The sequence below is a fragment of the Erpetoichthys calabaricus genome, chromosome 11, assembly GCF_900747795.2.
Source record: "Erpetoichthys calabaricus chromosome 11, fErpCal1.3, whole genome shotgun sequence".
Taxonomy (NCBI): Eukaryota; Metazoa; Chordata; class Cladistia; order Polypteriformes; family Polypteridae; genus Erpetoichthys; species Erpetoichthys calabaricus.
Window position 1 is genome coordinate 108396656 of NC_041404.2, and position 13746 is coordinate 108410401.

General features: G+C 40.5%; 1 protein-coding gene across 1 annotated transcript in view; it reads left to right on the forward strand.

The window, feature by feature from the left end:
* The window catches only part of itih6 (inter-alpha-trypsin inhibitor heavy chain family member 6), a 112406-nt gene that overhangs the window by 72336 nt on the left and 26324 nt on the right, over window positions 1–13746 (forward strand). The window contains exons 8-11 of the mRNA XM_028813711.2: window positions 557–728; window positions 941–2341; window positions 3696–3719; window positions 7632–7658. Coding sequence (XP_028669544.1) covers window positions 557–728; window positions 941–2341; window positions 3696–3719; window positions 7632–7658 — 1624 coding nt within the window. The remainder of the gene's footprint in view (window positions 1–556; window positions 729–940; window positions 2342–3695; window positions 3720–7631; window positions 7659–13746) is intronic.

Here is a 13746-nt window from a genome sequence, read left to right on the forward strand (position 1 = left end):
ACTCCTGATTTCCACCTAATGATCTAAGGGGTTTTAGTTATTTTTGTTTTATCCCCACTTGCCATTTTCTTACATCTCTGCAGACAGAGTATTTATTTACAGGTAATTCAATTTGGATGTGGAACATAGTGGATGTGAAAGTATTTCAGTTTTCCATCATGTAATAATGACATATGTTTCTGTTTGACTTTTTCCTGACTACTATTCCTACCTGACTCTAATGTACATCCCTACTTTGGCACCCACCACAAGAAAGTCTTTCAGAAATGTCAAAGAAGCAAAACGTTGCTTTCACCGGAACAGAGGTTTATAAAAAAACACTGTTGCCTTTCATCTTAAGGATTTCTAAATGGATTGGTATTCATGGCAAGAAAGTGTCAAGGATCCTTAGACAGGATTTTTGAATGATAATGTCTCTCTGTTGCCCTGGTCATGTTTACTTTTCTGAAATAACACATGAGACTCTCCAAGATGAGATATGATTTTTTTAGAAGAAATTTATTCCATTTGGATGTTAACTCAGTGTGCCCATTTACATGTTTGTCTTTCATTTTAGACTAAAAATGCAATGCAAACTATCCTGAGTGACCTTCGACCTGATGACCATTTCAACATCATCACATTTTCTGATGTAGTGAACATCTGGAATCCAAATAGCACCATCCAGGCAACCCCGCAGAATGTGAAGAAAGCCAAGGATTTTGTCAGCAAAATTGTAGCAGATGGCTGTGGGTATAATACCATCACATCAGTTTTGATGAGAAGCGAAGCTAGTGAATTGCGAATGTCATGTTCAGCTCAAAGAGGATAGTAGATTAGTAATTGAGATGTGCTACTATATATGTATCCTAGTTTACACTGATGAGAGCTGATCTTAAACAAAACAGTGTTTTGTTTTTTTTTTTGCTTTTACTTTACTGTTTCATATGTTTTAATCTAGGGACCGACATCAATGCAGCCCTAATGATGGCTGGATCCATCATCAAGACCAACACCCCAGAGGAACGGTCAGGGAAGCACCGTATTCCTCTTGTTATCTTGCTTACGGATGGAGAACCCACAATTGGTGTCACTTCTGGGGAGAAAATTGCTCAAAATACCAAAAAGGCCCTGAATTCAACCTCTCTTTTTGGGCTGGCATTTGGAGATGATGCTGACTTCCCACTGCTTCGTCGACTTTCCATGGAAAACAGAGGAGTGGCTCGCCGGATTTATGAAGATGCGGACGCTGCTTTGCAGTTGTCTGGCTTTTATGATGAAGTGGCCAGCCCGCTGCTTTATGACATCCAGCTCAATTACCTAGACAACCATGTCTATGATGTCACCCAGTCCCTTTTCCCAAACTACTTCCAAGGCTCAGAACTGGTGGTGGCAGGTAGAGTCCAACAGGATGTCAAAAATCTCCATGTGACCATGACTGGTTCAGGACTGGACAAAAATATAGCTCTAGCTAATGATGTGGCAATTGTGAACCCCAGTAATGCATCATTTGGGTGTTCTGGGGAGCTGGAAAGGATACCAAACTTTGTACATCGATTGTGGGCATATTTCACTATTAAAGAGCTTCTACGAGTGCGTATGAATGGGAGTGATCCAGCAACGCAAAGGCTGCTTATGGAAAAAGCTACCAATCTTTCACTTAAATATAACTTTGTCACTCCAGTCACTTCCTTAGTGATAGTAAAGCCCGAAGACAATGAAGAGAAATCAAAGCAAAGACCACAGAAGGTTACCACAAACACTACTGTGATGACCACCACAACAACTGCTATCAGTGCCAACACTCGTACTCCTCTCCTCAAAACTGCTCCAGTAATGGGACACAGGAATTTAACAACCACTGCTAGAAAGCTACCAACACCGACTTCTTCTCCCACTACAAGAGCAACTGCAAGGTTCAATCAATCCAAACCCATTGTGGATCACCCAAAGTCGCCAGTATTACCTGTTGATTTCCCAACAACAGGACAGCCATTTTCCACTTCTTCCTCTAATATACTGGCCACCAATCAGATTTTAACCAAGCAGCCTGCAGTCCTGCTGGAGAATGTTACATCAGTCCTCAGTTATAGCACTGCACAAACAACATCAACAAGCAGCATTGTGGGTTTTCCAGGCTCCTCAACTAGCTCTCCTGTGGTAGTGAACTTGACATTTACAGGACAAGCAGCCATCACACAACCTCCAAATGGGCCTATGACAGTTAGTCTCATTCCTGGGCCTTTCACTATACCCCAAATCATTGAAGAAGCCTCTGTGATGAAGGCCTTCAAGCAGGAAAAGGAGATTTCAAATTTGACCCCACATGATACTGCCAAGGACCTGGATGGCGATCAAATGGGTATGTGAATTTTTTTTGTTGACCTGTAACATCAGTAGCCTTATAAGAGCTGTTGTAGCTTTTTTCAAATATTTTCATATTTCACTTTAGCTGTATGATTATACTGTGTTTGGTGTCCTTTCGCACACCGGGATTTATCAGAAACATTTGTGACCTGTAGGGGATGTAAGAGCATCTCAAACCCCAGATGCAACTTCAAAGACACAAGTCCCAGGTTCAAATAAATAATTTATGAAAAGAAACATACCTTCACCACAGGCTTCTTGTAAAATACAGCTCATAAACACAATACTCTTCTTTTTTGTGTCCTTCCTTTACTCCTCTGAGGTAAACTTTGTCCTCAAACTCTCTTTCCTAGGTGGTGCGGCTTCTTTTTTGCACGACCCGGGAGTACTGGTGATATTATAGTATTGGATGACGGAAACACTTATGGGCCTGGCCACAAAACAAGGAGGTCTTTCTCCAGCAATGCCCCTCGGCGGCACCCATGCACCCAGACCAGGCTGTCCTTCTGCACTGCAGATTTCAAGATGCCATCTGGGCATCCATACTAGGACCATGCCAGAGCCATCTATCATATTGGGAAAGCAACTGATCTATCTGGACAGTCTCCCCTCGACCATCCATTATTCTTTGACCTAGACTGGGATAGTAACCAAGAACCACCCCAGCCGGGTTATGCCTCCATGTATAGTAGCCATCCATTATGGCCTCTTGGCCAGACCAGGATTCTCTCCTCATCCCAGTCAAGGTGTCAGTCCATCAGAAAGGTCATTTATACATTATAAACAAGTGTACATAGACTGTTTTGTATAGTAACCTCAGTGCTATTAACATCAAACACCATCTACTTTTGGCTACAATTTGGTTTGCTCTGTTTATGTGTTACACTTAAGACAAACTCTTTTAAACTCTAACTGTGCTTTTACTTGACAGTCTCTCAAAAAGCATTGTATCCTTGGTGCTTTTAGCCTGCCTGATAATACTAGTCACTGTGAATGTTTGTTCATTTAGGAAACTGGCGTCTGTTTTTATCACGTGCAACCAAACATGTGCATATCCAAGGAGATTGTGTGTGACTGTTTACACCATGGACCGCACAGTGTTTGACTCACAAAGTTAGGTGTGCATGCTGCTTGCTCTGCCTCTGCACATGTTGGTGATTTCTGTAGACCTTGTCTTCATTTCACAGATCAAGAGATACATGGCCATGCATATAAATTAAGTTATTCTGGGATATGGCTTTTGTCATACGGCCTTGTCCTCAGTGTGCCAAGTAAAATAAAGACAAAAATAACATGCAGATGTAATGTAATACAATAACCAAAACTTTGTCTATGGCTCTTTTTTACAGTTCTCTCAGAAGTAGAATCTATTGGTGAGTTTTTTTTTATATATATATTTATATTAGCGTTTTTAATGAGTGTCCATTTTTAAGATGCAGTGTAAAATGAAATCAAGTTCAATTAAATTTATTTTATATTGAGTTTTTCACTGAATGTGATCAATTATTTTTTTGTATTAAATTTTTCATTAATTTAAACCTCTTTGCAGAGATCGTTTTTTATTTTGATGTTAAAGAATCTCTTTTTCTGTTCATCAAAGACAAAAAAGCCAAATTAAATCCATTGTGATTCAATGTTGTATAACAATAAAATGTGAAATCTATCTATCTATCTATCTATCTATCTATCTATCTATCTATCTATCTATCTATCTATCTATCTATCTATCTATCTATCTCAATGAACAGTAATAGAGAAATCCAGAATGTTTCTTTAAATTGTAACAGAAGATTCAGCCAACTGGCTATAGAACAGAGGGAAACATAAACAGCACTTACATTTGACAACATTTCTAAAGAATGCAAAGTGGGTCGATGCTGGAATTCATGTTCCTGGAGAAAGTAAACTGGGAGGTGGAAGTTTAGGTCCACATTTGAACATAATGTAATAAAGTGCCTCCTAAGGGTTGTTATGAACTTGCAGTTAAAAATCATAATAGACTCAGTTTTATTATTTCTAACAACTGCAATAACATAAGGGAAGGGTCAGCAAAGAAACTATTAAAAAGTGTAAAACACGTATAAAAGTAAAATAAATCATTCCATCCTCCTAAAATGGGAGTTTGCTTTCACAAACAGGCTGGATGGTTAGGCCACATGAGCACACCAAATCAATGATTTTGAACAAAAGTACCTTTTTGCCAGTCAGCCTTTGCTTGAAGTTACCTCTTGACTCTGTGATCATAGGCAAGCATCAGCTTATAATGCAAGCCGGTGTGAGTGCTAAGGTTAGGACATACCATGTATAGATTATATTTAAAAGGCTAGTCAGTTTTAAATCCATTTGACTCTTAACCCATGATCACTTACTACACTAATCAAAATGTGGCCTAACTTCCTGTATGACATACGCTGCCTGGCCAAAACAAAAAGTTGTACTCTTTAATGGTTCATTGGGCCACCTTTAGCTGTGATTACATTGCACATTTATTGTAGTGTTGTTTCAGCAAGCTTATGCAATGTCTCAACATTTATTTTCATCCAGGTTTGTGTTAATTTTCCACTTAGATCTTGTATTGGCGATGGGAGAGTCAAATCATGCCATAAAGTCTTTTCCACCACATCCCAAAGACTTTAATGGGGGTTAAGATCAGGACTCAGTGGTGGCCAATTTATATGTGAAAATGATTCTTTATACCCCCTGAACCTCTCTTTGACAATTTGAGCCTGATCAATCTCAGCATTATTGTCCTGGAATATGCCCATGTCATCTGGGAATTAGAAATCCATTGAAGGGATAACCTGGTCATTTAGTAAATTCAGGTACTCAGATGACTTCATTTTATTGCTGCATAACTTTGCTGATCCTAGACAAGACCAATTGAAGCATCCTCATATCATAGCACTTCCTCCAGAGCCATGTACAGTGGGCACTATGCATGACGAGTCCATCACTTTGTGCACTTTCCTTCTTACCCTGATGCACCCATTGCTCTGGAATAGGGTGAATCTGGACTCATCAGGCCATATGATCTTTTCTATTGTTCTATAGTCCAATCTAAATGCTTCATAGCAAATTAAAGTAGTTGTTCCCAACAAGTTCTCTTCTTATTATGCACGTAGAAATGTTTGTACTTTCACTATTAAGTCTACTGTCACTTTTAAATGATTTGACTTCAACAAGTGTTTGTGATATCTGGTTATGATCTTTCAAGGTTTCTTCCTGCAACAACAACAACATTTATTTATATAGCACATTTTTATACAAACAATGTAGCTCAAAATGCTTTACCTGATGAAAAAAGATAAAAAAAACAAAATAAATAAGAATTAAAATTAGGGAACACTAATTAACATAGAATAAAAGTAAGGCCCGATGGCCAGGGAAGACAGAAAAAACAAAAAAAAAAAACTCCAGATGGCTGGACAAAAAAATAAAATCTGCAGGAGTTCCAGGCAACGAGACCGCCCAGCCCCCTCTAGCCATTCTACCTAACATAAATGACCTCAATCAGTCCTCATTGTATTCAGGGTTCTCATGGAAGAATTTGATGATGACGATCATGTGGACTTCTGGCCTTTAATCCATCAAAGTGGGGACATAATGGTGCTTTGATTAGGTGGTGGTGGTGCAGATCGTCACCACAGAAAACCGGAAAAGGAACAGAAGAGAAAGTAGGGGTTAGTACGGATTTTGGAGCCACCATGAATAACAATGATAATTAATTGAATATACTGAGCATCAGGATTAATCTAAAATGAAGCTATGAGAAAGCCATGTTAAAGTAATGTGTTTTCAGAAGTGTCTTAAAGTGCTCCACTTTATTAGCCTGGTGAATTCCTATTGGCAGGCTATTCCAGATTTTAGGTGCATAACAGCAGAAGGCCGCCTCACCACTTCTTTTAAGTTTAGCTCTTGGAATTCTTAGACACCCATTTGAAGATCTAAGGTTACGATTTGGAGTGTAAGGTGTAAGATATTCCGAAATATAAGATGGAGCGAGGTTATTTAAGGCTTTGTAAACCATAAGCAGTATTTTAAAATCAATTCTAAATGACATAGTTAACCAGTGTAGTGACATCAAAACTGGGGTGATGTGCTCGGATTTTCTTTTCTGAGTTAAGACTTTAGCAGCTGCATTCTACACTAGTTGCAATCGATTGATGTCTTTTTTTGGTAATCCTGAGAGAAGTGCATTACAGTAATCTAGCCAACTGAAAACAAAAGCGTGAACTAATTTTTCAGCATCTTGCAATGTTATAAGAGGTCTAACTTTTGCTATACTTCTTAAGTGAAAAAATGCTATACTAGTAATCTGATTAATATGTGATTTAAAATTCAGGTCAGAGTCAATAGTTAGTAAATTCTTTACCTCCGTATTGACTTTTAATCCTAATGCATCAAGTTTCTGTGACATTTCTTCTTTGCAGTTGAAGGTTCACAAAGATCCCTCCAGGCTTTAATGATGCATTGGACGATTCTTAAACCATTTCCATTAATTTCAGAATTCTTCTTAGTTGTTTTCTTTGCTTGATGAAGACCAATAATTTTTCTGTTCTGAAACTCGGTACAGTAGTGTGTTTTCTGTAACCATGGGAAATGTCTTTAGACATGGTTCTTTAAGAAATGAGAAGTTACATACCATATCAGTTAAATTTAAAGGAATTACTGTATTGCCAGCTGAAACATATTAATCACTGCAATAATGATCTCATCATTGGCTCTGAAGTATTTGCTTATTTTAATTCAAATGGTGACTTTTTTTGGCCAAGCAGTGTATTTTCCATAGGCCATAACACTATGTTCTTGAGCTGTATTCTTCTTTCAGAAACACTTAAATGGACTTAATCCTTCTAAGATCCACAAATGGTAACGTCCAGTTTTTTCATTTGATTTGGGCTTTGAACCCATTTCCAGGGTCTTAACACACATTCAAACTGCATCATCTTCTAGCATTATACAGCATACAAGATTACAGCGATCATTAACACTTGGCTGTTAACTGCAAATTTCCACTTGACATATGAAACTTTATTTTATGCAGCATATTTCATAGGTCAGTTGACAATAAACAACTCATAAAAGACAATTTTCCATAGAAATGAATGCATTTACTGGGTATAGAGAGGTCACAGTTTATGTGTAAAATGGAAACTTAAGAAAATACATTGAGTACTCTGAGGATAACAATGTACATACCATGAAAAGTTTGAGCTCAATCTACTAGGACAGTTCCTCTTGAATTGGTTGCACAACAGCTACAGATGGTTTGCTTTCCCTTTTAGTGATATCTGGGTCCTTTCTAGATCACGGTAAGAATAATTTTATTTTATATTTCAATGAATAATCAAAGACAACCTATTACTTATTTTCTAGTAGACTGCATGCTTTGCATAAGTAATGCTTTACTTATTTAAATGAGTCAGACTAGGATTTCCTTTTTTTCCACTGATGAGACTCCTCCACACTAGCAAGTCACAGCTTTCTGCTATTTGTCCAATTATAGAGTCATATTTTCACATTCCTCTCACGTGTATTTGAAATAATAGCCTCAAATAAAGCACAGGGTCAACCCTTTTTTCAGGAATGGTGCCTGGTTTTGTGCCATCCACTGAATCAGTTACAAGTAGTATGACAAGAGCAACCTTTCTGGACCTACTCAAAAATGCCATCCCCTATTAGATATTGGACTAATTCTTTCCTGAATGGTGTCTCATTTACTCTTTTCAGTATTGCTATGGGACTTTGTAATGGGCTTAATGTCTCTTCCTATGAAAAAACAAAAGTAGCATTTTTATGTTAATTACCAGTCACTTGGAGTTTAGTCATTTTTAATATCCATGCCAAAGGAGGGTCTGTGAAATAATAATAATAATAATAATTCATTACATTTATATAGCGCTTTTCTCAGTACTCAAAGTGCTATCCACACAGGGAGGAACCGGGAAGCGAACTCACAATCTTCCACAGTCTCCTTACTGCAAATGTACACACCTAGTGGTCTAATGATTTTGACAATGAAATCCTTCATAGCAGATGGCCTTCTCAGTTCAGTCCACTATGTCTGTGCAAGCTGGTGTGGACAAGTGACTCTGTTAGCATGTGATGGCATAACTCCTAATTAAACAGCTTATTTCCATATGTAACAAGTGCAAGTACACTGAAATTGTAATGTGCATATGCCCTATTTGTTTAAAAAAGCAGTGGACATAAGCAGCAATAAAGTGACTAGCATTCAGTGTTACTGTCCTTAAGCATCTACTGCATGATCTGCAGAAATGACAGCATTCTTTACAACAACGGGCATAATTTGCCTTTTAAGCAGTTCTATAGTCCAAACGCTGTGCCTGCAGAATTTATCACTTTTCAAGAGGACTAACATTTTTGATTCTTGGAAATCTTAAGTAGTTATCTTTTCCCACAATTGCTGACCACTGTTCTCCCATCTGATAGTGCTCAAAGCTCTCTTTTTGGCTTCCTTTCACCTGCATATGCTAATATTTACAGTATACAGTATTCCTAAATTTTCCAGTAGGGTCATATGTCTTCTGTAGTGGAGTTTGTTTGCATTCTCTGTATTTATATGTGTCTTTTCTCCTGGACTGTTATTGTTTCCCATTGCCCAAAGACATGCTATCAGGTGGACTGACAATTCTAAACTGTTTGTTCCAAGAAAGTTTCACTTTTATTTGTGTGCCTGCTTGTGTTGCTAATTATAGATTTCTTAGTGATTCATTATCTATTATAAGACTCTACCACTTTTACTAAGTCCATTCTGCTACCTTAGATAGATAGATAGATAGATAGATAGATAGATAGATAGATAGATAGATAGATAGATAGATAGATAGATAGATAGATAGATAGATAGATAGATAGATAGATACTTTATTAATCCCAAGGAGAAATTCACATACTCCAGCAGCAGCATACTGAGTCTCATAGTTTGGGGGAGGAACGATCTTCTCAGTCTGTCAGTGGAGCAGGACAGTGACAGCAGTCTGTCGCTGAAGCTGCTCTTCTATCTGGAGATGACACTGTTTAGTGGATGCAGTGGATTCTCCATAATTGATAGGAGCCTGCTGAGCACCCGTCGCTCTGCCACAGATGTCAAGCTGTCCAGCTCCATGCCAACAATAGAGCCTGCCTTCCTCACCAGTTTGTCCAGGCGTGAGGCATCCTTCTTCTTAATGCTGCCTCCCCAGCACACCACCGCGTAGAAAAGGGCACTCGCCACAACCGCCTGATAGAACATCTGCAGCATCTTATTGCAGATGTTGAAGGACGCCAGCCTTCTAAGGAAGTATAACTGGCTCTGTCCTTTCTTACATAGAGCATCAGTATTGGCAGTCCAGTCTAATTTATCATCCAGCTGCACTCCCAGGTATTTATAGGTCTGCACCATCTGCACACAGTCACCTCTGATGATCACGGGGTCCATGAGGGGTCTGAGCCTCCTAAAATCCACCACCAGCTCCTTGGTTTTGCTGGTGTTCAGGTGTAGGTGGTTTGAGTCGCACCATTTAACAAAGTCCTTGATTAGGTCCCTATACTCCTCCTCCTGCCCACTCCTGATGCAGCCCACGATAGCAGTGTCGTCAGCGAACTTTTGCACGTGGCAGGACTCCGAGTTGTATTGGAAGTCCGATGTATATAGGCTAAACAGGACCGGAGAAACTACAGTCCCCTGTGGCGATCCTGTGTTGCTGACCACAATGTCAGACGTGGAGTTCCCGAGACGCACATACAGAGGTCTGTCTTTAAGATAGTCCACGATCCATGCCACCAGGTATGAATCTACTCCCATCTCTGTCAGCTTGTCCCTAAGGAGCAGAGGTTGGATTGTGTTGAAGCCGCTAGAGAAATCTAGAAACATAATTCTTACAGCACCACTGCCTCTGTCCAAGTGGGAGAGGGATCGGTGTAGCATATAGATGATGGCATCCTCCGCTCCCAACTTCTCCTGATATGCAAACTGCAGAGGGTCGAGGGCGTGTTGAACCTGTGGCCTCAGGTGGTGAAGCAGCAGCCTCTCCATGGTCTTCATCACATGTGATGTCAGAACAACAGGCCGGAAGTCATTCAGCTCACTAGGGCGTGATACCTTTGGGACTGGGGTGATGCAAGATGTTTTCCAAAGCCTCGGGACTCTCCCCTGTTCCAGGCTCAGGTTGAAGATGCGCTGTAGAGGACCCCCCAGCTCCGATGCACAGACCTTCAGCAGTTGTGGCGATACTCCATCTGGACCCGCTGCTTTGCTGGCACGAAGTCTCCTCAGCTCTCAGCTCACCTGCGCTGTTGTAATTGTGGGTGGGGATGTCTCTCCTATGCTGGTATCAGCAGAAGGATGTGTGGAGGGTGCAGTACTCCGAGGTGAGAGTGAGAGTGGGTTAGGGTGGTCAAACCTGTTAAAGAAGTTGTTCATTTGGTTTGCTCTCTTCACGTCTCTCTCGATGGTGGCACCTCGCTTTGAGCTGCAGCCAGTGATGATCTTCATCCCATCCCACACTTCCTTCATGCTGTTATTCTGCAACTTCTGCTCCAGCTTTCTCCTGTACTGCTCCTTCGCCGCCCTGAGCTGGACTCAGAGTTCCTTCTGCATGCACTTGAGCTCATGCTGATCACCGCCTTTAAAAGCCCTTTTCTTCTGGTTCAAAAGGCCCTTGATGTCACTTGTAATACATGGCTTGTTGTTAGCATAGCAGCATACAGTTCTTACTGGAACTACAATGTCCATACAGAAGTTGATGTAGTCAGTAGTGCAGTCAACAACCTCCTCAATGTTCTCACTATGTGATCCCTGCAGGATATCCCAGTCTGTAGTTCTAAAGCAGTCTCTCAGAGCCTTCTCTGCCTCAGGGGACCACTTCCTGAATGAGCGTGTGGTTGTAGGTAGGACCCTCACTCTTGGTTTGTAGTGAGTCTGAAGCAGAACCAGGTTATGATCTGCTTTCCCAAGCGCAGGCAGCGGGGTGGCACTGTATGCGTCTTTAACGTTTGCATACAGTAAATCAATAGTCTTGTTTCCCCGGGTGTTACGGGCCACATACTGGGAGAAGGCAGGTAATGTTTTGTCCAGCGTCACATGGTTAAAGTCTCCAGCGATTAGCACAAGCGCCTCAGGGTGCTGCGTTTGTAACTTAGCAACAGCAGAATGGATGATGTCACTCGCTGTCTCCACGTCCGCCCGAGGAGTGATGTAAACAATAACAACAATGACGTGTCCAAACTCTCTGGGCAAGTAATAGGGACGCAAACTTACGGCCAACAGTTCGATGTCCCTGCAGCAAGTGGAGCCTTTGACGTTAACATGTCCAGAGTTACACCACTGTGTATTAACATAGAGAGCGAGTCCTCCTCCTTTGTGCTTCCCGCAGGTACTTGCATCTCTGTCCGCTCTAACTGTGCTAAACCCGGGTAGCTCCACGTTAGCATCTGGGATGGTGGTAGTTAGCCACGTTTCACAGAAGCACAACAAACTGCATTCTCTGTAGGTTCTGACATTTTTCACCAGCGCAGCCAGTTCGTCAATCTTATTTGAGATTGAGTTCACATTTCCCAGAATCACAGAAGGCACCGAAGGCTTAAAACGCCACTTTCTCGCAAGCCGCTTCATTTTTAGCTTAGTGCCGGCTCTGCTGCCACGATACCACCTTCTTCCCTCGTCTGGTAAATAGGGAACCACACCGGCACTGGCATTTGTTCTCAGCACTCGAAGTTGAGTACTTGAATAGATGAGTCTCAGCGTGTAAAAATCCATGCCCACGTTGTAAAAGTAAGTGTGTCCAGGGAACGAATCCACATAAAATAAAGTGATAGGAGTGATCAATAAAAAAGAGAAAAATAAAAGTAGAAAAATAAAGTCGTACACGGAGCTGCTGAAAAGGCTGCCACTCTCGGCAGTGCCTGAGTCATGATATACTTATCTGATCTGAAATCTTCACCTGCTAGATTGATACTTTCCGCATTTCATATTTTGCTTGCCATTAGTATAGAAATTGCATTCCTTCAGAATGGCCTGACTTCTTTCCCATTCTATCAGCCCTTTATCTCTCATTCCAGTGATGATGTAACAGCCATTTTTATTTCTAAGAAGCACTTTATCAAATTGACAAATTTAACACAATTATAATTACATTTCCTACTTGCATCTGCCTGTTTTTCTAGCCATAAGCTATTTTAATTTGAACATTTCACATCCTAATGAAGAACTGAGCCTCTCTAAAGCTGAAGTGAAGAAAGCTCTGTCAAGAGTGAATGCATGTAAAGCTGTAGGACCTGACAACTTCTCACAGCAAGAACTCAGAGACTGCACAAACCAGCTGACAGGGGTCCTAATGGACATCTTCAACGCTTCTGTGCACTAGGCCAGCATTCCTTCATTCTTTAAATCCACCTCCATTATACCAGTGCCAAATAAATCGGTCCTCTCTTACCTCAGTGACTATCACCCTGTAGTGATCACATCCATCACTTCTGTTCAACTTGCTAACTCATGACTATACTGTGAAATACAGCTCCAACAGCATTATCAAGTTTGTTGATGACATGACAGTAGTAGGTCTCATCAACAAGGATAATTAGACAAAGTACAAAATACAAGTGGAGTAGCTACTAGACTGGTGCAAGTGCAACAACCTATCTCTTAATGTTGATAGAATTAAAGAAATGACTATGGACTTCAGGGAGAACCACTCTGCAAACACTCCACTTTACATCAAGAGTTCATTTTGCAGAGAGAGTAAAAAGCACCAAATTCCTTGGCTTGACCAAGAAAGCAAGGTAGTGACTCCTCTTTCTGTGTCATCTATAAAGGACAAGCCTTTAAAGCCATATCCTCACCATATTCTGTAGGGGCACCATTGAGAGCATCCTGACCAGTTTCATCACCATCTGACATGGGAGCTATGATTTCATTATTGGTACTCTGCTCTTTTCATGGACATGTTCATAAAATGCTGCTTCTGTAAGGCTTCATGCATTGTCATACTGAACAACAGCTTCTTCTCACATGCTGCCCTCTGTCCCTGCATGTGCATCCTTATATTATATCTAATTACTGTTATGTTCTGCATGTACTTGCATTCCTTCTTCTTTGCACATTTCCTATCATCACTGTTTTCTGTTTGTCAATATGATATTGATTTATTCAGATGTAGTTCCTTATGTGAAATTACCCCCTCCCCCCGTTGTTTTTTATTGTTATATTTGGTGTCTTAATATTGCACTGTTGCCCAGGGAAATGTAATTTCATACCAACGAGTAATGTACCAAGGTACGTGTACAGATGGTATGAAAATAAAGCCCACTTGATGTGATGTTATCATTTTTGTTTGTGTATATCATTTTCCCTACCTATTCTGCCCCTTGTCCAGTAGTTTAAATAAAACCTAATGACTC